Source organism: Numida meleagris, chromosome 2, assembly GCF_002078875.1.
Source record: "Numida meleagris isolate 19003 breed g44 Domestic line chromosome 2, NumMel1.0, whole genome shotgun sequence".
NCBI classification, from domain to species: domain Eukaryota; kingdom Metazoa; phylum Chordata; class Aves; order Galliformes; family Numididae; genus Numida; species Numida meleagris.
Genome location: NC_034410.1, coordinates 5,578,587 through 5,603,686, shown reverse-complemented (window position 1 = coordinate 5,603,686; position 25,100 = coordinate 5,578,587). Strand labels below are relative to the sequence as shown.

Genomic DNA, 25,100 nt, shown 5'->3' with positions numbered 1-25,100 from the left:
CCCCGCGGGGGGAGCCGAGGGCTGTCCTCCCCCCGCCCCCTCTCGCACCGCCCTCACCCGGCGCAGCCGGCCGCACGTCCGAGCCGCGGGATGGGCTGCGGGAGGCGGTTGGCCCGGCGGAGCCCTCGGATCGGCGCTGCGACCAAGCTTCCCTCTCCTCCCCCTCGCCCTCCCCGCTGCGCGCCGCAGTGGTAGCTCCCTTCCCCGCTCGCCGCTGCCCGGCGGCCCCGACTGCAGCAAAACGGAACGTACCATTCCCCCGCGGGAGGGGGACGGGGCGCGGCGGGGGAGAGGCGGCCGAGAGGTGCGGCGGGCGGCGCTGCTCCGCGGAGAGCCCCCGCTCCCCCCCGCGCGTCCGACGGCCGCTCCCTGCGCGCGGGGCCGCGCCGGCGCCTCCGGGCGGTTCTGCCGGTGGGAGCCCGGCGGCCGCGGGGTTAATGGGCCGCCGAGAAGGGGGGGGGGGGTGAGGGAGGAAGGGCGAGTCCCGGTTCCTCCCCCTGGGTGTGTGTAAGAGCAGCGCGCAGCGAGCCGGGCGTGTGCGGGGGGCCGAGGGGCAGCCGTGCCCGACTCCCTCTCGCCGCCGCTCCCCGATGCCGCCGCGGGGCCGCTGAGTCGGCGCCTGGATGCTCATCACATCTCCTTCTCCTCTATTCCCTCCCGCAGGCGGCGGCAGCGGCTCCGTCTCCCTCTCAGCTCCCGGCCGCCTCCGAAGGGATGCTGGAGAAACTCGAGCTCGAAGATGAAGGTAAAAAACGCGAGGAGGGGACGGCCGGGGCGGTGGGGGGGGGGGAAGGGGGGCCCGGGGCGGCCGCAGCCCCGCGTCTTTTGTCCCCGGGCCGGCACATGTGCGGCGGGGCCGGGCCGGGGGCTCCTCCAGCCCGGAGCGCTCCGCCCGCCTTCACCTGCGGCCCCGGCGCTGGTGAGGGGAGTGCAGCCCCCCCGCTGTGCCCCCTCCCCGCGAAACGCTCCGCGATACCAAATATAGGCTGTGAGAGCGAGGTGCGAGCCGCGGCGGAACGCTCCGCTCCGTGAGGCGCTGCCCCGGCTCCGCGCCGGCCCTTCCCGCTGCCGGGGGCCGTGCCCTCTTGGCTGCGGAACTGTCCCGGAGCGCTGCCCGCCTTCCCCTTGGCGTTGCCTCCAACGCAGCGTTCGCTTTTCCCTGAAAGATCCGCACCGAGTATCCCCAGCTTTCATTTTCCAGCGAGCGCGGAGCCAGCCTGTACGCTCAGCGCTGCGAGGCGGCCCGAACTTGAGAGGAATTCGTTCTTCTGGAGCTGCTAACTGCCATGATAAAATGTAGGGCAAATATTTAAGGAAAACTTTGAAAATAGTAGGCTGAGTCACGCTGGGGAAGTAAATACCCGGGCTGCTATGCTAATAAGCCGCCTTGGTGGTTAGCAGCGATGTGGGGCTGCTCGGGGAGGTAACACCTCGATCCTGAGCTTCCTGTGCCTGCAAAAAGGAAACTCCTGGCAACTGAATTCCATAGGGGTAGGGGTTCTGTTTTCTTTCTTTTTTTTTTTTTTTTAAGGAGTCATTACGAAGTTGGATCTGTAACGCAACATTGAGTCCTGAACGTGATTCAGTGCGAGCGTTTGGTGCTCACCTGTAGCTTTCTTGTCGCGCTGATTGCACGCTTCTAGCTGGACGTCCCCTTTATGCTTATAAAGAACTCAAGTTACTGGTCTTATTTTCTAACATATATTTTTGATCTGGTTACTATAAATAGCGGCTCTTGAAAGCTGCTGACTCACTAACAGTTAAACCATTTAAAACCTTCAGGAATCTGCGTGTCTGAAAAGGATGCTGGGCAGGAAAAAATAACCAGGAAAACTCAGTTTTTGAAGCAGCTTTACCTCTCCAGCATCGGCGTGCGTTACTGTGAGCCTCTGGGTCAGGCTGCATGCCTGTACGTCTCTGAAAACATTGCAGTGAGGCAGCGTGAGTTCCGGGGGAAGTTTGGTGATTGCTGCTGGGGATTTGTTTGGCTTCCAAACGATGGCTTTGTCGGGGGGTGCTTGAGCTGTTGAGGGTCTGTCAAAAGACAGTGCCTGATGGCATGCCTGTGGCTGCTTCAGATAGTGTGGAAACTTGGAAAGGAAGCAGGCAGCTTCAGTGAAAACCTAGTGCCTGGAAAGGGAATGGAAGGCAAGGTGTAAGTGGAGCTGAGCGTGGACATCAGACCCAAAGTGTGCAGGGTGGCTGTACAGGGGGAGGCCTGCAGAAGGAGAGCCACAGCGAACTGAGGCGCAGGCGGAAATGCAGCGGCTTAGTTGCAGTGCGTGTTTTATGACCTAAATTTTTGCACTAGTTGCTGTAGTTTGTGCTAATATTGGGGGCGGGGGAGTACGATGGCATCTGATAGTGATAATTTCTTCTTGTTGGATGACAAGTAAGCGCTCCGAAGTTGAGAAACAGCTTTGAAATCTTGATAAGATTTAATTAAATGTATGCAGCCACGCTTTAACTGGTGATCTCTTGTCAAACTCCAAGCGAACTTTCTCCAGCGATACCTAAATTGAAAGGTAAACTAGAAACATGAAACTTGTTTTGCCTTCGCTTTTGAGTATTTCCTCTTTCTAGCTTTCCAGTTTCTTTGTCAGTTGATAGTTATCTCGTGTATCAAATTATGCTACAGCTCTCTTGAAACGTAGAGGTTAATTAAGAAAAAAAAAAAAAGCTGCAAAGCAAGGCTCAATCTGTTCGCTGAATGCCATCCAGTATGCTGGGAATGGATTTCTGCTTGTCATTCTCCTCAGAGGTTACACAAATGAGGATGCGAAAGCACAGAAGGCATTCATTTAATTTGGATTCTAATTAAGAGAGCTACATTGGAAAAAGCGATACAGGAAAGATTTATGGTGTAAGTGGCATTGTAACAAAATACGTGGAGTCTAGCCTGATGAGATGCCTTCTAAATAAGGGGTGTTTTTTTTTTTTTTGCTTTTCTCCACATTTTGTACCTAATTAATGTGGACGATACTGCGCGTGCTGCTTTTGTCCCTGGTATCAGTGCTGATCGTTGTCTTTTTCTTTGTGTGTAAAGCATGTTTAGTTAATGTATGTGACAGGATTCCCTGGGATCAGTGTGACTTACTGGCTGATCACTAGCTCGCTCTAGCACTGGCTTAATAATACTGCTCTTATGGGGTGTCGAAGAGCAAATTGTCTCATCTCTGAGATGGTGGTTGACAGAGCAACTGCACTGCAGCTGCAGGTGCTGAGGAGAAGGACTAGGTAGGCCGGTGGGTATTTGACTTATTTGGTACTCCATAAAGGGCTTTTTCCCCAAAATAATCAGAGTAGAAAAGTTTAAAAACTCATTTAAGAAGCCCAGAGTATCTTTGAACTGGAAGAGTTTTCTGTTCAAACGGAAAACTTCGCTAATATGAGATCCGCTGAACTCATTCTGCTCAGTGTTCCTTGGCTGGGGATGACCTACCTATGTCTTCTCAAGAAGTATTGAAGTTATCCATGGAAGGCTGTGGAGTTTCTCACTGTAGCCTCGATTAGCTTAGTGCTGCGGGGCCTTTATCTGTTACCCGCGCTGTGGGTTTGCTTGTTCTGGGTCGCTGAAGTAAGGAACTCCTGATGTTCAAAGAGAACCTCCTTTTGCAGTTCACGTTTGTTGCCTCCTGTCCTGGCATCAAGCCTAGCTCCATCTTCTTCAGACCTTCCTTCCAGGTCCCGCTGAGCCTCCTTGTCTCTGGGTGAGCAGTCCCTGCTCTCTTTGGCTCTCCTCAGAGGAGCTCCAATCCCTTCATTGTCTTCATGGCCCTTCTTCTGACTCTCTCCAGTACACCCACATGTCTTATATTCGAGAACTGGATGCCTCAGTGCAGGTGTGGCCTTACCAGCCCCGAGTAGAGGGGAGGGTCCGCGTCCCTTGTGCTGCTGGCGTTGCTTTGCCTAACGCAGCCCAGGATGATGTTAGCCTTCCTGGTGGCAAGGGCACCTGGCTGGCTCGTGTTCACCTTGATGTCTGCCAGAACCTCGGGCCCTTTGCTGTTGAGCAGCTTTCCAGCTGGGTAGCTCCCAGCTCGTCCTCGTACCTGGGGTTGTTTCTCTCTAGGTTCAGGACTTTGCACGTCTCCACGTTCTCATTTTTCTTCTCCAGTAGCTACTGATAAGGCAACACTTAGCAGATGCCAGAAAAATGCATGAAGTTAACTCAGGGAGTCTTTACAAAGGCAGAAGTTAATTGCATGGTTCTCGTGTATCTGTGCTCAATTCCTACTGTGGAAAAAAGCAGCCTGCAAGCTGCAGACAGCAGTCATAGCTTTAGCGTCATGGAACTGTGCGCTCGTTCTTGAGCGCTCTACTTCCCTGCACAAAGTAGCACTTAGACAGTTATTTGATAAACAGTTTGTGTTAGAGTGGAATTCCTCGTGGTGATGCCCTGGTCTTCATCTCACTTTCTTCATCTCTGGTGTCATATGCTTGCTTCTGGCTATCTCTTGAAATAGACTTTCACCAGGAATTGGATCCCCCTCTCAACCAATTGTGTCTGGAGCCATTCCTTCCCCACTCTGCGGTCTTTCTGGGTAGTGGTTTCTTGCAGAGCCCTTCCTGTCTGCCAGCCTCCCACTGGTAAGTGAGTATCTGAACCAAGGTATGACAACATGTCGCTGCGGGCCAGAAATAGTTGCAAGAAGTTGCAAAATGCACGTTCAAGTGCATGCTAGATTTCGTTCAAGAATCAAAATCAAAGTCTGGGGGATCAGGTGTTCAGTTTGGGAGATATTAAAGATAATTACTTCATAGCTTTATTGTATTTAGTATTGCTAAATGATCTTCTGCAGCTGTGATTTGCTTCTAGTAAGTGTTAATCACGTGGCTGTTAGAGCTGGTGTTCCTGAGAGTTGGGAAATGGTATTTTGCTCATGAACTGTGCTTTACAATCTTGGGGTACAGGGTGATAATGTTAGGGGGTATTGTGCATCACCTCTTTCACAGCCTATTAGGACCACGGGTGGACATAACAAATTATTATGTGGAGAGGATAATTGGGATTAATGGACTTTGTATGGTTTTAAATGAGAATCATTTTCTGCTTTAGAGTTCGTTTGTGGTTATAATATTTAAGGCATAATAGCAAATGGAGAGGGAGAGAAATCATGTTAGTTGGTGCCTTGTTTCCTCTGGATATCTGATTTGATGTCATACTGAATACTTGCATCTGTTCCTACCAAATTTACCCAGCTTTTCTTCTTTTTGTCACTTGGCAGCAAAGAATATCAAGAGGATGATGAGCTTTTCTGTGACAAAACTTTCAAGAGGGGTTAAAGAATGAACTTTTGAATGTTCCGGATAAGTTAGCTTTAGTAGTTTGTGCAAGAAGTTACGATCAAGTGCTGTGCTGTCCTGGGCAACCTCATGTCCTTTGTCTGCCACTTTGCTATGTAATGACTTTGTAGAAGTATTCCCAAAGAAATATTCACCTTCAAAGTTCGTGAATGGAAATTCTACTTTTTTTTTAACCTGTAATTTTATGCATAAAGCCTTACTTGGAGAAACATAAAATATCTTTTGGGATTTTCCTCATCTTAGGTGAGGAATTGTTTGTGCAATCTATGTGCTCATCTTTTACCTTGTGCAATATGGCTCTTTCTGTCAGCCCAGTGCTCACCAGCTCACCTAGTCCTAATTCTTTCTGCTCCTACAAAAGATGCAGCTCTTATTGTAGTATTTAGTCAGATTATCCTCAGAGCTGACTAGAAAATAACCAATTCATGGCAGTGCATGAAGTAATAACCAGTCTTTTCCAGGAAACAAACATCTCAAGTGTTATTACTTTGGCAAATGATGTTTGAGTACAGCAGAAGATGCAGCCTTGTTACACAGGACATGCTTTTAAAACCTCTGCTTTTGGTCGTGAGGGTAGAGGAGAAAAAGCTTTCACAAAAATTCAACTTGCCAAAACACTTATTTTTCCCTAATCCATTCCTGGAAACAGTGGAACCATTCTGTCTGGGACTTCCTAGAAACTGTTGGAGGAAAAAGGCTTATTGTGGCAGCAGTGAGTTATAATTATTTTGGCCAAGCTGCAAGCAACTGAGAACGTAATTTTATAGGAAGTGTTGGAGCTGATTTGACTTGGTTGTATTGCACCTGCACTATCTGCAGACGTAAGCTTCCTAGGGAAAGCCATGATTTGCTACCAGCAGTTGGTAAACCACTGCTTGACATAAGGTTGAAGACTTTGGACAGTATCACCTCCACTTCCTTCCAAGTGCCCTGAGAGCATCCCAGAATGTTGATTTGCAGATGCTGAGTTTGCAGAGTTGAGTGCTTCAGTAAGTAATGGCAGAAGTAGCCAATACGACAGTGTCAGTGTTGCCTTAGAGATGTCTACAAGGTGCTGTCTCTTGCTGGTGTCTGCTTTGGCATGCAGCAGCGTGGTGGGGCAGGGTGACTGTCGTGTTTTCCCTGACAAACATGCCAGGTGGTGGTCTGAAATATTCTGCCTGACTCTCTGTGGTGCCCGTGAAGGGGTGACGGTATAGGTGAAATCATGTTGTTGTGTTGGTACTCTGGTAACCTCAGCTGCTAAATTTGGTTTTCTTGGTCAAGTCAGTGCTCTTGGAAAACATAGTGCCTTTGGGCAAGGCTTGATACTGAATGAGTGGGACTTGATTTAAGCTGAAATAATGCCAGTGTGGTAAGAATGACGGTAGGGTATTTGCATGAGTTGGCTCAATGTCATTGTTGCTAAATAATCATGAGGTGCTTCTGCTTCCTAATCACTTGCAACAGATATGACTGTCATTTAAGATAGGACTCTCTGTAAAGCATACTGTGAACACCCAGCCTCATGTTATCCCAAACACAAGCATTTGTCTGTGGGGCCTTGCTTTAAGTGAGGTGACTCAAAGCAGCAAAACTTCTGTTAGGACCTCACTCGAAGCTATCTACAGTTACTTTACTGATCTGAATGCTTCCAGAACTTAGCAGGGTGTTGGGAAGCAGAAAAGTCCAAAACATTTTAAGGAATGTGCTATTTCCAGTGGAAGTACAGGGCTTGGGGGTACTGTTTTTTCTCAGCAGTTCTTGCTCCTTGAAGCAGCATGCCTCTCTGTGCTGAGGCTGTTTGGCTCTAGGTGCAGGCAGTGGTGGGCTTTACTGGGGCTCTTCTTGGAGTAGAGAAGACTGACAAAGGAAAGCCAGAGGGGTTAGGAGAACATCCATCCATGGAGGGGTTACACCAGTGTCTCATATTAATGTATCATCCAATCAATTTAATACAAACATAACTATGTTAGGGCAGAGCTGAATTTGACATTTGGCATCCAGTCTAGTTTGGCGTCAAGACAGAGCTTTGGAAAGCTTAAATAACTCCCTCCTTTTAGGAGCTGCTCGTGTCTAACGTGTTTCTGAATGCGACGTGGTTATTTTCATGGTAGTTCTGAATACTATTTGGAGAAGCCTGTCTTGTTTTTTGGATGCTGAACTTCACATGGATTTTGCTGTTTAACATAAAGCAATTTGGTGAAGAATTCTACTGATAATCAAAACTCACAGAATTTTAACTACAGCAGTGATCGGATGGCAATCCTCAATTTTGCCTTAAAATTTCAGACACTTTTAGTTTTTTTTTCAAAGACGTGTTTCCATTTGTTTGTTTTTGGACAAGATTACTGTGCTTTTCTCTGTGATTTAGTTCAGGTATAGGGTATTTTCAGAAACGGAATCAAACTTTTTTTTTTTACCGTTCCATTCGCTGTGGTATTCTCTTCTTTTGTTCAGTTTGAAGCTTTGTTGCTGTAGAGAAAGAAGATACCTGAGCTACTGCAGAAGGGAGCAAACTGGAAAAAGATCATTCGTGTGACCAGAGAATAGAGTTTGCAAGGAGGAAACTATGAAGGCTTGCTCCTTTAGCATAATGAAAGGAGAGCTGGGAAAGGATGTGATAACACTGTGTATGAAAACATCCTGTGGGAAAAGGGTAAACACCAAGGAGGAAAAGTGGGTGAAGAACAGCATTGGCACAAGAACAGATGGGTGTAAATGCTTCCTGCACGAGCCTTGGAACAGTGTTTTGACTTCAGCCCAGTTACTGTAGGAGTTTGGAGGACAGTGCTAATACTTTGAATCACTTCAGGTAGAGTGGAATGCCCAGTGTAAGGGGTTGTGCAGTTGCCTTTAATAGAGGGCTCTGAATGCAGTCGTGCAGAAGGTGGATGCTTTGCCTTGCTTTGCATGTGCAGTTGCATGTTGTCACCTTGCTTGAACTCCCTGCAATTTTCAATTTATTAAAAAAAGCAAAACAACCAATAAAACAAAAAACTTTGCACTCTGTGACCGTCATATGAGTTCAGAGAAAGATCAGCTTTGGGTCAGTTTGCAGTAATACGTGATGGAGAGAATGATCAATGCAACTTCTGAACCAGGTTCCAGAAAGCTTACGTGAGTGTACCGTGTTGGATCTCACCTACTTCAGTTCAGCCACTGTCCGTTCTCTGTACAGCTCCAAGCTGTACATGCTGTTAAGTAAGTCTATTAAGTGGTGTGTTGAAGCCAGAAGACTTCATAATCTCTTGAAGTGTGCATGCATCCAGATTCTTAAATTATAAATATAGCAGTAAATGCTATTTAGAAAATGTTGTCACGCATACGGAGGGAAGGAGAAATGTGTAAGGAGAAACTGCAGAAAAATGAGAATCTTAGTACTGAATAATTCAGAGCTTCAAGCTGGGATGTTGTCAGAAGCCATTCTGGATTTGGGACCAACAGTCAAAAATTGAGTTGAGAAATACCTGGAATGCTTGCTTATGACACATTCTATTAGACCTGACAAAGCTGTTTCTATAGCAAACGTGGCCTGAAGTCCTTAGGCTTACGCATGAAAGTTTAAAGTTTATTTCTTCCTTTAAAGCATTTTATGCTTTCAGTTTATATTGTTAGTCCTTAGTGGAGGATCTCCTACGGATTTGATTCTTGCCCTATTCGTTCTATAGTTGTCTCATGTGAAGGTGCTGGGTTCATTTTGAAGATGTTTGTCTTGTGGACAATGCATTGGTTAAGCTGCTTGTTCAGTTGTGATCTTTAACTCTTGATGTTAAACAGGTATCTCTGTTCTACAGTGTATGCAGACTGTGTATGTAGCAGGATTAGTGCTTGCTTTAAAGAAACCACAAAGAAGTCAAGGTTCTTTTTAACCAGCCTTCCTGTATAGGTAGCCTTTATCCTTAGAAATGCTGGCTTATTCCTTCATCTGTCACGTGCCTTGAACCTTGCTTGAATTCTGCTCTCCAGCCTATGTTTCCTGATGTTAATATTCAGAGGCCTAATACCATCTTTGGTTTCTTGGGTTGTGGCTGGCGTCTCTCAATCTCAAAGAGCGTGTTTGCATTCCAAACTGGGCGATGCCTTAAATTAGATCTTTGTTTGGGGTGCTTAGGGAAAAATCATACTGCCTGTTGTCCAGGGAAGAGCTAAAAAAAAAACCAACCAACCACCCAAAAAACCTTATTCTCTGTTGTGAAAACGCGAGGAGCTTTATTAGGCTGGAGGCTGAAGTTGTTGCCTTTGTTCACAAAAGCACAGTGATGCGGCTGTAGTCAAAGTACAAACCCTCAACTTTGCCCTGACCTTGGTCTAAGTGACAGCGGGCTATTCCAGAGGTGTGCAGTGGGACTTCGGTTCTATGTACTGGTTGCCCAGGTAGTTCCCAAACAATGCAGCTTTTGCTTGTAAACAAGTAACTTTCTCTGCCTGCCTAGACAAGAAGGTTCAGAGTTGCTATGATTAGCTCTGGAATGTGAAGTTTCTTAGGCTGCTCTTTTGTTTTTTGTCTGCCTCACATCTCACATCAGTATTTGCTTTTCCAGCCTGCCAGCAGAGAGCAACAGGGTAAAGGGAGTGTTAACTTCTCAGGCTGTTCACTACCACACCGTCACTCCAAAGCTTAGAGCTCAGTGCAGGGTTTGGAAGGGTACGGTGACACAAGGAAGGCTGAAAACGAACTCTGACTCTTTCATTTTTTTTTCAGGCAGCTATTTGTATTGCTTTTCTCTTAAATGCCTTATCTATTACTAGGCTTGGAGAAGTGGAGATATGTAAGCCTCAGAACCAGGAAAGTGAAGTTGTCTTTGGGACCGATAGCCTATTTTGTTCAGCACTAAGGCACTTGCTGATGTTCGTCTCATCCCACGTTGGGATCTTTGAAGGAGGAGACTACACAAAATCCCAGGGTTGCTTTGTTCTGATGAACCAGCTTCTGGAGTGAGTTAATGGTTCTGTGGCAGCTGGGGTGATTTTCTGTTTGTTTTTGTTTGGTTTGTTCTGGGTAAGCAAGCGATGCCTTTTCCCTACTTGTAGTTGATTAAATGAAACGAATAGCAGTAGGATAGCTCTTTTGTCACTCCCCTGACTTGTGCTCATCAGACCGAGCACTTTTTTCCAGTTCTGATATTCTTTGAAAGACACCATGAACTCCAAGCCATTGATGAATTCATCTTGAAGATAAATTTTAAATTCTTGTAACCATTTCTAAGTCTTGCAAACTCCTGGAAGCATTTTCTGGTTCCATTTCCAAGAGTGCTCATTAGAACGCTGAATTAAGGGAAGCCTTGATCCTCGGAGTCTTTTTGCAATGTTTTCCCTGTGAAGCATCAAACTACTGGTAAAGGCCCTTTGTTACTAACTTGGAGACTGAAGCAGCATGGCAGCTAGCTAGCTATGTAGCCAGGGTGTCATAGCCTGTCTCTGCATCAAGCAGCCCCTTGTGACAAGGGGAGACAGCATCCGAATTACCTTAGTGATCTGAAGTGATTTAATGGCTGCACAAACTCCAGTATTTAAAAGGCAGGTTTCTGTGCAAAAAGGAGGAGATGCGAGAAATCCTCAATCTTGTTCAAATGCCTTAAGCGATTGAGAATACAATTTTTGAGCTGAGATGCTTTAAGATGTCTTACGGTTTCTTTTAGCTTCCTGTTAGTATTATTATTTAAAAAAAAAAAAAGAGCCTTTTTCTGAAGGCATGGAAAGCTTACTTTTTCTACATGTAGTTCTTGGCCTGTTCTCGTACCTGTTCTTTTCCCCTTGACTCATGTACTTCCAGAACCTCTTTCTGTTTGTGGGATGAACTACGCTAGGAGGGCACGGCTTCAGCTTTCTAATAGTATCTCTGCATGCTCATGCTTCCTACACTCCTCCTATCAGAAGTTGTGTATTCTCGCTGTAATAAAGAATTCATCTTGGATCACTGGAGAAACTGATACGGATCTGTAGGTGCACTTCCTATCGCTTCTTTGTATCAGAGTGTCTTACATCTGTAAACTTAATGGGATCTTTCTTTAGCTGCCAGCTCATGCATTCTTTTACACCGGGGTGGGAAGCATCCAATCTGCAGCTTGTGTGTGGTGTAGCCTGTGGCTGCATGAATAATGCTGCTCTGGAAGTTTACTGTGTGATCTGCCAGGCTATCTTCAATTTCTCTGCAGCTTTCCAAAAGAAAAGACTTCTTGTTTCTTTCTTTGCATCCTCTTCTGTTTCCTTGCATTTGAAATCCCTTTGGCTTGCCATGGAATAGTCCATTGCTGTCTGTGTGCAAGGCTGAACTCACTTCTAAGATGAGAGCTAGTCCTTTGCTGGTCTTGCTTGCTGTGTTAGCAGCAAAGCTGTTCCAAGCCTGTTCTAAAAACGTGATGATTTATCTCCTGCCCCTTACAATAGGCATCTTTGTAACCATCTCTTTCCACCTTTTCCATTCTTTGTTACCCCTAGGTTTCAACGCCCACACTGTCAGTCGGATGACTTCTTTTGGCAGGGTTTGGTTGTTGTGGGTTTTGTTTTTGTTTTATTCTGAGAACGGCTTCCTCGTGAATGAACATAAATCAAATGATACAGTAAAGCATCACTTCTTGTTCTGTGCTTGTCCTTCTTGTGCTAAGTCAGTGTTCTTTTCCTGCTGAGTCTGACACTGATCCTGCTTCTGGTGCCTTGTTTCTTGTCCTCTGCTTTCGGGGCTCCTGGCTCTGGAGCAGACAGCTCAGCAGACTGAAGTCGTGCCCTCTTGCCGCTTTGTTCTGTTACAAAATCCATTTCTGGTCGTGGATGAACAACTCTCCAGCTGCTGTTTGCACTGCGATACGTATTTGTCTAATACAGATTACTGTAAACTTCTGTTAACAAAGTATTTAATTACCTTACCAGGTTAAGGAATAGGAGAGTGCTCTCGTTGTTAGAACATCTTTTGGTAAAGCTTATCAGCTTCATTGTATCGATAAACTTCACTGAATGCATCGCTATTGGATCATTCTGTGATTGAAAATTGGGATGAGATTATCTTCTGTCTCTAACATGGGAGCTGTTGTTCACTGCTATCTGGAATATGGTGCTCATCGTGTTACTGGAAGCTTTGTATTTTTTTTTTTTCAGCGTGGCTTGGAGAAACCTAAACTGCGTATGGGCACAGTAACTGCAAAAACTGTTGTGTTTTTTTTTTTTTTAATGCCTGTGTTCTTTAGTACATGGGAATAGAAATGTACTTGTGATGTTCTTACATCCCCATTTCCCTTTTATCTGCTCTCAAAGCTGGTTTTTCTAACAGTGCTCAAGCTGAAGGCCGCAGCGTTGGGCAGTGGGACTACTTAGATCTTTCTTGCAGCAGTAGAAGCAAAGCTTTTCACGTTGCAGTTTCCCAGCCAGATTGTGATAAAAATCACTGAGGGGGGGAATATAGCATGTGTACTTAGGGCTTTTGGCTCCCTCAAAGTTGTTTGTCCAGCCAGGTAGCTAGCTGGGGATGTTTTCTGGCCTGCTGCTTTAAGATGCAGTTTTTCTGCTTTTTGAAAGTTATCAGCTAATCTCAACGTGATCTTGGAAACATCAGTTACAGACGAGAGAAAACAGTTTGCATGGGACACAGTGCCCTCCTTTCAGATGCTCCTGAAACCACGTACTAAACTCGGTGTGACTGGATACCAGTGCAGAAATATAAGGAGCGTAACGTATCTATAACGTAGGGACTGTTTTTGTTTTAAGATGTTATTTTGTGGTGTTGAAGCTGTGGCCTAGGATCTCGTTGTTAGGCCACTCAGAAGCAATGGACCACAGGAAGGACGCCCTGTGGTTTGTAGTTAACACCTCTGAGGAACTTCCTATAGGTTTTTACGTGACGGTATTTGGAGGCTTTTCAGTACGTGCTGACCATATGTGTTACTGCACATTCCTGTTCTCCATCTGCAGGAGCTTTTTTTCCTTCTCTTTTGAATGCCTTGGAATTCTGAGGGGGGATGCTGCAGTAGAAAAGTGCTCGGTGTGGTGGTAAAGGTATGAGCAGAACTGAAGGTGTCTGTATAGAAGACCTGAGGAATGGCTTTGGGAATGCTGTTTCCCTTTCATATATGAGAATTCAGATGCTAGCTCCACATTAGCTCTCTAAATAGGGGGTTAAACTTAGTGCTAGGTCCCACTGCAATCTCTGAGTCAGGGTTGCTCAATAGTTTATCCATATTTTTCTAAATAATAGTTAGCCTTTAAAAAAAAACCATGTCTGATGTTATAGTGCAGTGGGAGAGAAGGAGAAAGTAAAAATTACTTGCACTTAAGTACCTAAGGTAGGGGAGTAGATTTGGGAAAAATAGAAATAGATGGATCTTTTACATTTTAAAGGATCTCTAAGAGTAAGTAAAATGATGATACAGAGAAACCTGAACTTAAAAGAAGCCTTATGACAGGGCTCCATCAGTTGACTTCAAGTGCTTTATTTTTCCAGAAAGCTTGTCTCCTTTCAGGTGGCTTCTACTTTTGCTCTGCTTACCAGAAATTGCAGAAGGAAATGCTAGGGATCTGGGCTCTTCTGCCTTCGCCTGTGACTCCTGGGGAAGGAGTGCACGTGGAAAATGTCCTCTTGAAGGTTTATGAGAAAGTTCTCTTGCAAGAAACAGGCTTTCGTGAGGGAACACCAATATGGAAATGTGTGATCGGTCACAGTGCACTCTTCTTGACCCAATCCCTGCTCTAGGTTGAGATGGCTCCTGCTGGGAATCTGCTGTCTATGAGCAAGTAACATTCAGATAATGAACTGTAGGAAGCTGCTGTTTGGCTGGAGGCAGCGTCCTACCTCTTGGTATAAACATAAGCTTTGTTCCAACAGATGTATTTCCCCAAGGCTTCTCTCCAACTGCCTTTGCAGTGCCAGGGTAACTGTAATTGTCTGATGCCATTCTATCTTCACACTTAATGCAAGAGTTGTTACAGAATCAGCGTGAGAGGCGTACATCAGGCATATGACCAAGGGGGAAGGAAGTAAATTGATAGGGATGGCAAAGACAGTCTGTGCTTGGCACTGCTACAATTCAGTTCAGCTTCTAAGGAGAAGCACTTAAGATCTTGTTCTCAAAATTACTGTAGCATGTAGTCCTGTGGTGTGATACCACTTGAGGCATCCCTGACCATAATGGGGCTTCTGCAAATGAGGCTCCTTATGCAAATCTAATCCTGGATACCTCAATCACTTCAGGCAGGAGTGGAGATTCTGTATTGCATCTTGTATTATGCATCACTGTGCCGTCAGCACCCGAGCACGTCACTGATTTGTGGTGGGAGGAAAGAAGAGCCAGTGTATGCACATAGTGCCTGCCTGTTGGGCACGTGGTCTTCTGTGCAGAGAAGATGTGCAAAGTCTGAGTGGGGTTTTAAGTCCAAGCAGGAATGCATTTGTTCTTGTCTGTCTGAAGGGAGTGCTGCTTTGCAGATACTGGGTAAGGCTGCAGTAGCTTAACAGCTGCAAAGAATGGGCATTTAACAAAAACAAATAAAGGCAGACCTAGAAGATAAATAGGTAACAGATTAGAAGTATCTTAATAGAGATTAGGGTACCTAGATTTGATTATTTGCGTTTGCAGCATGGTGATGGTCGTATATAAATAAACTGTAAGTTTGTCCTCCTGAAGGTTAGAGAAACTGTAAAGAAGGCTGTGCCCTGTCTGCCCGTGCTGTGCAGGAGGGATGGATGTGTAAGTGCACTCACAACGTGTACCAGGTCTTCAGCTTGAGACCTCTTTGAGCAGCTGCATATGCTGATAACTCGCATTCAATGTGTGTACAAGGAGTTGGCCTGAGGCAGCTGCTTAGTAGTCCCAGCTAGCTGAAGTGTTTGCTAGGTCTTGGAATATCCTTTCCAGTAGACACTCGATGGAGCAATTCAGAACATACGAGGTAGATCTGTGCTGCTTATGTTCTGCATGTTTAGTTGGTCGTTAATACAACAGGGCATTATACTCTTCCATAGCATAAGGATCTTCTGTAGAAATGAACCTCAGTTTTAGCTGGACAATTGGATCCTTGTTGAGATTCTGGTTCCCTGGCTATTTTTGAGTGTTAAACACAGCGCTCACACATAGCTGCCTTGTGTGTCTGGACACTTCTGACTGCAGCTTTCCCTCCCCAGTGAGGGAGCTGGTTTCTCTGTTGTGCCTGAAGTGATATGCCTAATTCAAATGTCTGAACTGGAAGGCAGAACAGGGGAAGGTGGGGTGTGTGGGATTGGGCAGGTGCTTCTCAGTGCGTGATGGTGATTTGAGGTCTGGTTGACAGCATGTGTTTGGAGAGTAGGAGTGCGTGCTGTGTGTTTTATAGGCAGATCTTCACCGTGCTGCTCCATACAGAGTTCTTAATGTGGCTGCCATTAGCAGCCTCAACTGGTTGAGCTTGGCAATATGTCACTACAAATCTAAGTGCAATTACTGCACTTGCTATAGGAATATATTACATTTGCGTAACTGCTGGTCTAGTTGTATTGAGCAATGATGTGCTCTGTGTAAGATTTTCTTCAGCTAAAAATAACTTGTCATTTTGAGGTTCATCCATTTTTTTTATGTCTTCCTGGGCTTGTTTCTACCTGTACTATGCTTATTTGTATGTAAAGTAATGTTGTTAAGGCAACAGAATCTATAGGAAGTCCAGCTTCAGAACGAGAACAGAATTTCTCAGGGTACCTATGCCTATGGTCGTTTCTGGGTACGCGGTGAATGTTGTGGGGAACCTCTGTTTCAGTCAGCATGAGAAAGGGACTTGGTCTGCGGGGGATTTCGGAACTGCTGGACCACAGTCTTGCTTGCCACAGCAGTTGGAAGGTATCTAATGAGAGAAGCAGGAGACTGGAAGTGGCAGAAGAAAGATTGCTGCTCTGTAGAGCTGACTGTCGTAGCTCTTGTGGTGCTGTGGAAAGACATGGCAATGCACTCTCTCTCTGATGGTTACTGATCGTGTTAGCACCCAATCTTACTTGCTTACCACTCCAAGCCCAGTTCTCACTGTGTGCTATCCCATGGGAAAAGTTGACCTGAAAGTAAATAAGGACTGTGAGAATTGCATTTATGGCTGGAGAACAAACCTTGTCGAACTCAGCCTTCTTCAACCTCATTTCCCGAATCCAACAAATAAGTTTCTTTTGCTTCCTCAGAGCTAGATTCTTCTGTATTCCTCTGGAAGTTCTATTTCATGCTGCTTGGGTTTCAGGTGGGGAAGGGCTGTTTGCCCCCCGCCACGGGTAGCAGGAGCTGGAGAAGAAGAGCTTGCGTAGTATGTAGAAGAGACTGTGCTAGAGCAGCCTCTTAGGGGGGATTCTGTAGAGCTGGACTCAAGAAACTATGCTGAGCCACTCTGGAAACGACCAATATTTTCTCCACCAGCAGATAATTAAGTTGGAGCAAATACGTTGAACAAGGAGTTTTGAGGCTGGTTGCTTCCTAATGCGAAGTTCTTTGGTCAGTAGCTATTTCCAGTTTGTGGGTTTTCCTCACTCTGAAAAAGTGTAACGTATGCCCAAGTTCTTCCTGTACATTATTACAGGGTTTAAAGGCTGTTTGTCTGATAGAGATGTTAAGTTTGTCTGAGTTCTGGGTACCTGCTGTGAATAATGGAGGGCTGAATTGCTTTTAGAGCATAATTAATAATAATGAAGTTAACGTACCACAGCAAGTGCAGAGATTGCATGCATATGCATCTAAACTCTGACAAAGGCAAAGCTGAGTTAAGTTAATGTGGCCTGAATGCTGGATCCTGGCTACAGATATACATGGGGGGAAAAAAAAACAACAAACTAACATCCAGCCCAAATGAATCCTGACTTCAGAAGTGACAGTGTGGCTTTTGTGATGTTGCTTGTAAGGTAGTTTGGGTAGAGCAATGTGATTGTGTAACCTGCCTGCTGCCTCTGAAGAAAATGGAGAGCTCCAAGAAGTAGGCTGGACAGAAGTGAGGTCAGAGCCTTCCTAATTTAAGGAGCTTGAGTTAGTTAAGCCTGACACTACTTAAATTTCCAGCTGGCTTTGTCTGTACGTAATTGTAATTCAGGTACTTAAGACGCGTATTCAGTATTTACTTAAAAAAACAAATGGCTGGGTTGTAACTGCTCCATACTGGAATCCCTTCTCAGCAAGGAAGAGCAATGCACTTTGTCTGTGTGCTGCTTAATTTGAAAGGGAAGATGAGTGAAATGCCAAGTGCAGAACTATTCACTGTCTGTCTAGATCGGAAAGTGTGAATTTGAGCTTTGCTTGAGGGATGTCCTTCTGCAATGGTGTTGAGTTGATTTGGCATGCTTTTAACTTTTTTAAAGGTGATTAAAATAAAACAAAATGTTTTTACTTACAGCACTTGAAGAATCGGAAAGTGACATTTATGTGCGATTCATGAGGTCACACAAGTGTTATGACATTGTTCCAACAAGCTCTAAGCTTGTTGTTTTCGACACTACGCTACAAGTGAGTATTCTTCTTTCAGTCTGCCTTTCCTTGCAGTTCTCTTTTTTTAAATGGGAGTATGTTTCCTGAGTGTGAAATGAAATATTATCTCCTATAATGCTGTACTTTGAATACGGAAGCCCCATATTGTTTCAGCCGTATCTTTCATGTTATGCTAGTGGAGGAGCTTGGGGGAGGGAGACTTCCTGGCTGAACAGAATGAGAAGACACAGTTGGCAATTGTAATCACTAACCAGCTTCTGAAAACCCCAAGTTTATATTCTTCATGACTGTTAATTTGTGTAAAGATATCTTTTATAAGGCTCCACGTGCAATAGTTAAAGTATCTAGGTGTTCTCAGCCTGTTCCTACTATATTGGTGAGATAATTTAGGACTAAAATGGATGGCTTAATGATGCAAATTACTGCATTCTCCAGAAAATTTCTGTTTTCAGCTTTTCTTTTTGCCTTTAATCAGTAAATCATCATCTGCTAGACTCTTGGCTCTGTGGGAAGAGTTTACTTGCCAAAAGATGGCAATAGCTGCCTGCTATAGGAACGGAGTAATCTGTTCTGCAGTGTGGTAGAGCACTGTGGCTTCCTTTATTTCCTGGGTTTTTGCAATCATTGTGTTCTGAGGTGGGTTTTTTTGTCTCCTTTTAATGATGTTCCAGTTCTGGTTTAACTAAGCACGTTAAGTAGTCTTGGCCTGGAATGTACTACTCAGCCTTCCACAGTCAGAAAAACATTTGATAGATCCTTAATCTCAAAATGTTCACAGAACCATCTTGCGTATCAGATAATAACATGTAGCGCAAGATCGTTAGTATCGTGATCTAAAAGCTGGAAAGCCTACCTGCACAACAATGAAAAATAATGTGACAGGTTGAGAACGTTGCACACATGATCACTGGTCACCTGGATGAAAGGTTTGAGTTCCATCGTCGTTGCAGTTAGAAAGATGAACTTTTCCTCTTTGTTACATAAACCACTTGATCCTGGAGCCAGCGGTGTGGGTCGTTCATTGCTCTTGGGTTCCCCAAACCTCCTGGTGAATTGCAGAAAGTGCTTTTAGATACCAGCCTTTCTCACTGGAGCTGTGTTGAGTAATGCTATTAATGTAAAGACGTTGTGAGTTTCATCTCTGTTTAGTGAGCCGACGTGAGGTGATTCTTAGAGAAATAGTTGAGGTGAATGAACCTAGTGAACCTTAATCCTAGAGGAAAATAGGTAACTTAATCGTAACAAAAAACACTTCACCTACTCTCTACCAAACCCTTGTCTTATTGGGTTCCCTAATGATGACTGTGGATTGCAGCTGGAATAGAGGAAAGGACATGCCTTGGCCTGTGATCATGGGGTCATTCTCAGTAACAGAAAAGCAGTTTCTGTTTTGGTAGCTTAGAGAAGTCCTCTGAAACATCCAGTGTCCGTGAGTCTTGTCAAAGGGAGATGACCTTGTAGATATGTCTTCCCTGGATGTTTCTCCTGATTTAATATCCAACAAAAAAAACCTGCTGCCTTAAAGTCCCTCAGATCTCTCAAAATCTGAATTTTTAACGGTGCAAGTTCTTAAACAGTACATGGTAGGGGCTTACACTAAATGAGGCAGAAAAGTAAACTAGCAGCAGTTGATGGCAGAATGAAAAAGTGGAGCTGCATCGTTTTCTGATGCCATCCTCTGGAAGGCTGTCGTTGGATTTATATCTGACTGCAGTGCCCTGTCTCCCTCTACTGGACAGAAATCTCAGCGCACGTTTACTCTGGAAAATTGTACATGAGATATTATAGAAAGTATTTCAAAACTGGTGCTAACTGTAGGGGAAAATTGGTGACGTTGACTTGTGTCGTGTGACATAAGCAACGCCAGTAAAGCAACGTCATTCAGTAAATGTTTAGTCTCAGTATTTTTGAAGGGATTTAATGTGAAGATTTGTAAGGAATCTTTCTTTATCCTTGAATAAAAGGACATGGTAAAGAACAAAGCTGGAAGGAGGCCTGAAATAGCGGTATGGGTAGCTGATAAGGAATGGGAACGGGCTGACAGCCTCTTCAGTCCTCTTATTGGCCAGAAAGCTTGGGGGCCTCTCGATTCCAGCAGCTACCAACCATCTCATTTCCCCTAGCACACCAGCCTGGTCTTGCTTGTCAGCGGTAATCCTGTGCCACTGGCACCTTTGTTACGCTGTTGTGAAAGCAGTGATGGCTCATGCACTTCAGTTAGGCATGCTTCATCAGGAGAACGTGCCACTTGGTGCGAAGTTGAACAGTAGATATGCTAAACAAGCAGGAGACGGAGCCGTGCTCTGTTAACTGGCTTGAGGCCAGCTGGCACAGCTCTGCTTGCCCCGGTATAGCAGCTTATATTTCTTCCAAACCTTGAGTATCTGCATGTAGTCTGCCTACCTGAAACGACCCACAGCCTGTGCTAACCCTGAGAAATGAGGAGTGTGGTTGGGAAAGGGCTAACTGGCACAGTGCACGTCGTTGAGTGACAGTGAAATGTTCTCTCGCTGTTTTCTACTGCAGTTGTAGCCTGTACAGCTGCTCCTCAAATATATTGAGCTCTGCCTCCGTGCTACGGCTCTCCCCTGCCTGAGAGGCATGAATACTCCTTGTTCACGAGGAGCCCCTGCCTTTTGCTTTTCCCAGAGAAAAGAAACTTCTAGAAGTCTGATCTGAGCACAAAGAGTTGGAGCTGAGAGACCATTAGCTGCTGTGTGCTACCCCGTGGAGTTTGCCAATTCAACTTTGTGGATGACGGGGAAACCAGGCAAGTTGCAGCAGCGTGCAGCTCTCTGTGGATGAACTTGCTAAATTCTTGCACATCTCCCAGGATGCAAACAATAGAACAAACTCTTCCCAGCCCCTTTGGGAGGGGTAGGAGGGTTGTCCCTTGAAGGGCTGCTACTCTGTCAGTGAAAGACCTTACTGTTCTTTTTTTACTTTAATTGAATAAGTTAAAGATGATGCACAGCCATTGAGTGCAGGAGAACACCGAGCTGGATGCAGGCTGGGTAGTTACCTGCATGTGTTTTCAGCACAGTGTCTGAGTACTCTGTGTTCACTCATTTAATGTGGCAATATTCTGGGGAAATAGTGTCATCCAGATCTGCATTTGCTTTCTGTTTGTTGGTTTTGACTCACAATGGGCGCATATAGCAATACTTAAAGCAATTTGACTTCTTTGAAACTGACAAGAGTGCTTTGAAAGGAAAACGTCTATTTCAGTAATTCCTGTATTAAATTTAAGTGCCAACAAAATGCAGCACTTCTCTCGCATTCCATCAGTCAGATGAGTTTTCTGTGTTGGTACTACCATCATCTGCTGGTGTGATTTCACTTTTCAGCGTTATTGCATAAGCTTGACTTTGTTATATTTTCTTTCCAACAGAAAAATTTGTTTCTCCACCCTATTGTGAGCTGTTTCTATTTTGAAGGGAAATGACTCTCACCATAGCATGTAGCAGTCTCTGCAGCTTAGCTCTATAAGCTTATTTAAGGCCAGATTTTCGTTTGGCCTTCAAACAAATTCATTATTTAAATGTTTTGTCTTTGAGAAGGATTAGTTTGTTTTGCAACACAGACCAATTAACCCTCTGAAAGAAAGGTAAAATGTGAGTATAAGACAGGGACTTCCTTGCTACGCATCCAGCAGTAATCCACAGTCCCAGGAGTGGCATAACAGCTCACTTGCTGGCTGTGTCTTGTGGAGTCTGCATAAACTCTTATGGGGTGGAAAGCTCTATCTAACCATGGACCAAATGGTATTTTCACTTATTAAAAGTAAAGTTATGTTTTACCACTGAAGTATATGTTTCTTTTTTGCTCAATATGGCACTGAAGTTATTTTTGAAGTATGTCTCTGTTATTTTGTGAACTAATAAGAATCATTCTTCTATTGAAACATCCATCAAAACAAGGCTTGAGAATCATGAAGACTCTTTGCCTTTCTTCTGTCTTGAAGAAATCTGCATATTTGCTTGACTTGATTGCATTATTCAACAAAGGTTAAATTATTGAAGTTGGTAATAGACCAGACTTTGTCACTAAATAGGCTTTTGTTGGTAACGATCACATACCTGTAAGAGCTCAAGTACTTGTTTTTCTACTGCATCACTAGAAAAATATTTGGAATAATCTTCTGGAAACTTCTTTGGTTTAACAAGCTGGAAGTAAATATGACTTCTGCAGAGCATACAATGGATTCCACATTAGAAGAGGATTTGTATTTCTTTTCCTTGTGCTGACTTGAAGTAAATGGATTTATTATTCTTGTTCCCTCCAGGTCATTCTTGACTGGAGTGTTCCCTCTCTCCAAGGTAATGAGACAGAGCAGACTTTGAGGAAGAATGCTGTAGAATCTTTTGCTTCCAGAAACACGCAGCGGTCTCTGGGTCTGCTGTCGTAGCAAGAGTTCTCACAGCTTTACAAGGGGACTGTCTGTTCCTTAATTGGCTTCGAGGTTTTTCTTCTTTGAGGTTCCTAAATTTAAACTGTCTGCATTTCTGAGGAGCGTGAACGTCCCTCCTTGCTTACTCATTCCACGGAGCTGTAAAAAGAGCAATGTATTAGTTTCTAGCTGGCATCTGGGCTGAGACAGGCTGCAAAAAAGTGCCCTTGAGATCAGGCCAGAGTCAGTAGCATAATACTGGAAGGCTGTTTTTCTTTAGAGTTGCTCCTGTACATAACAAGCATCAGAGCTCGACTCCTGCAGCTCTCAAAACCAATAGGAGGCATTCCCTCCTTGATCTTGGGGAAAGATAGCGCGAGTTCCTTTGTACCAGTTCAATGGAAATGTCTTAGACAAGACAGGGTGTAGCTGGAACGTTTGTGCTTGGCTCGGTGAAAATCATGCACTGTTCTTGCTCTCCCTGCACCACTCCTGCCAGGACTGGCAAGTTCTTAATCTGGGAAAGAATTTCTGTGCCCTTTCCAATGCAGTCGGCCCAGTGGTTCTGCCTGTGAGGCTTACTTTTTTTCCTGACTCCTAGCCCACTTCAGTGTGGCATGTAGTAACAGAAATTCTAGCTTGGAAGTAATTGTTTTCTTTGAAAGCAGACCTGTGGTTTTCAGTTATTGCATACTGTATGGATAGGTGATAGCAGATGTGGCTGCTTTAAACCAGTTTTGGATCACCCAAGAAAGGCAGAGGTCACAATCCAGTAATAAAGAAGGAATTGCCTTCCCCTTGCCAGGGATCAGGGCTCACCAAACACTCCAGAGGAGGTGATCTCTGAGTAGAAATGCTTCCCTTGCTGCTGCCAGCCCTTTAATGAGGTTGGGGAGGGATGGACCCAGGGTTGGCCCCTTTTGGTTGCACTGGTGTATTGCTTCCACCTGTGCTCCCAGGGCTGGCTGTGCCCCTTCACCAGGTGCTCAGTCCCTGGTTCAGGCCATGACCTAATGGTTCCCATACACATAATACAAGCTAGAAGGCTCAGTCTCCCCTCAGATAGCATGAAAGTATCAGCAGAGTACCTCACTGAAGTGGAACAGTGGAGTTGACTAATCATGGACCAGTGGCTGTCTCATAGAAGTCTTGATGGAATTGTGTGTAGTGTTAGAGGGAAGACAGCCTTTAATAACTGGCTACAATATGGGCATGCTGATGCCCAGTGTCAGTTAGGGCCTTGGTTTGGTGTCTACAGGATTGGGCTTTCTTGTGCTTATGTGGGATGGAGGAAGATATCTGTGTTGGCAGACAAATTGTTCTCTGGGTAGAAATGTAGAACATGTACCTGCATCCTGTAACTTGAGAATAAGACCCTACATGGCTTTCCCCTTCCCAGAGTTTCAACTTCAATCATCTAATGAAGGGTGGTACTCCATCAGCTCCTACATTTTAATAAGCTCTCAATGACCCTTAGTGCATCTAGTAAGAGTGTTTCTATTCCATGCCCTGTGAGTGGAGAAGACAACTGATTTGTACTCGTGTAACCTTTCCAAAATTCAACGTGAGCTAGAGGAGCTGCTTACAAATGTTTGTTGGTTGGGGTTTTTCAGATGTGGGAGCAAACATAGCCTTTAAGTTAATAACAGGTCTGTATAATTGTTCATTACTTTAGCAGAAGGTGTGATAAAGGTAGAAGAAGAAACTTTCTTCAAGACCTCCCTGGCCCTTGCCCTAGGCGTAAGTTGCTATTAACTCCTTAATTAGACTCTTTTTTTTTTTAAAGGCATAGTACATCTGATAAGGAAATGCTTCTACTAAATTGATTGAGTGAAGAAGAAAGTAATTGGAAAATAAATCTGAATGTAGCAGTCGTCACGCTGAGGTTCCTGGTTGTAGTCTTGTGTGCAGACTCCCAGTACTGGACTGTATCTGTGTTATGAAAGATGGCTCTGATTTGTGAAAACAGCTCTTAAGCAGAACTCTTAATTTTATGTAACTTAAAAAATAATTAAAAATAAATCATGAGTTGGACAATTAAAACTTAATTTGAAGAAAAATTGGAATTTCACTTTGTTTAATATCCTCCGCTATATTTTGTTCGACAAAGGAATTAATGAAACCCTTAAAAAATTCTGTGAAAATTAACTGTTTACTGAGTTTACAGGCAGTGGGAGTCATTCCTACGCTATAAATTAAGATATGCTTTTTTCAGTTTCCTTCTGACTGCTTGGAGAGCTAATGGTGAGATTCCCAGGATTCACCTCCCTGGAATGTCTTTGCTTCAGATTGAGTTTGGGGAGAATTACTTCATCCTCAAAGGTGTTTTAAATGTCACTGCCATCCGGGTGTGAATTACGAGATATTTACTGTGCTCATGTTGCTCTTGGATTGTCAAGGTGATGGATGGTTGTGGGCTCTGGAGATGAATTCTGAAGTCCTTTATTACAACTTAGCTTATGAAAATTTTCATGCTATGGAAATAAATCGTGTGGAGATTGTAACTATGGAAGAGGAGGATTCCTATAGGGTCTTCTGTGGGAAAGTTATAGTATTTTCAAACTTTACAATCATATAATGGTGTCAGTTGGAAGGGACCTTAAGGACCATCTTGTTCCAACCCCTGCCATGGATGGGGACATCTCTTGCTGGAGCAGGTTGCCCAAAGCCCCATCCAGCCTGGTCTGGGAATGGGGCATCCACAAGTTCTCTGGGCAGCCCGCACAGTGCCTCACCACCCTCACCGTGAAGAATTTGTTCCAAATATCTCATCTAAATCTACCCCTTCCTAGTTTAAAGCTGTTATCCCTTGTCTTGTCATTATACATGACGACAAATAGTCCCCTCCCCAACTTTCCTGTAGGCCCTTTAGATACTGGAAGGCTGCTCTAAGGTCTTGTTGAAGCCTTCTCTAAATTGCAGTCTGTCTCTATAGCACAGGTGCTCTAGGCCTCTGAGCATCCTTGTGGCCTCTTCTGGACCTGCTCCAGCAGCTCTGTATCCTTGGGAGAGGG

At 44.7% G+C, this 25,100-nt stretch overlaps 1 protein-coding gene and 1 long non-coding RNA gene across 8 annotated transcripts in view; one reads left to right on the top strand and one right to left on the bottom strand.

Moving 5' to 3' along the window:
• LOC110394138 overlaps positions 1-397 on the bottom strand; it is an 18,748-nt gene extending 18,351 nt beyond the window's left edge. The window contains exon 1 of one of the 2 annotated variants that reach the window (XR_002435380.1): positions 253-397. This is a non-coding gene — a long non-coding RNA (uncharacterized LOC110394138). Of the gene's footprint in view, positions 1-57; positions 195-252 lie in introns of those variants that run through there. The other variant, XR_002435379.1, reaches the window with a different exon arrangement.
• The window catches only part of PRKAG2 (protein kinase AMP-activated non-catalytic subunit gamma 2), a 192,066-nt gene that overhangs the window by 147,744 nt on the left and 19,222 nt on the right, over positions 1-25,100 (top strand). For 3 of the 6 annotated variants that reach the window (XM_021387825.1, XM_021387826.1, XM_021387827.1), the window contains 2 exons: positions 664-745; positions 17,605-17,714. In XM_021387825.1, coding sequence (XP_021243500.1) covers positions 664-745; positions 17,605-17,714 — 192 coding nt within the window. Of the gene's footprint in view, positions 1-160; positions 245-286; positions 305-663; positions 746-1,271; positions 1,297-17,604; positions 17,715-25,100 lie in introns of those variants that run through there. The other 3 variants (XM_021387828.1, XM_021387829.1, XM_021387830.1) reach the window with 3 other exon arrangements.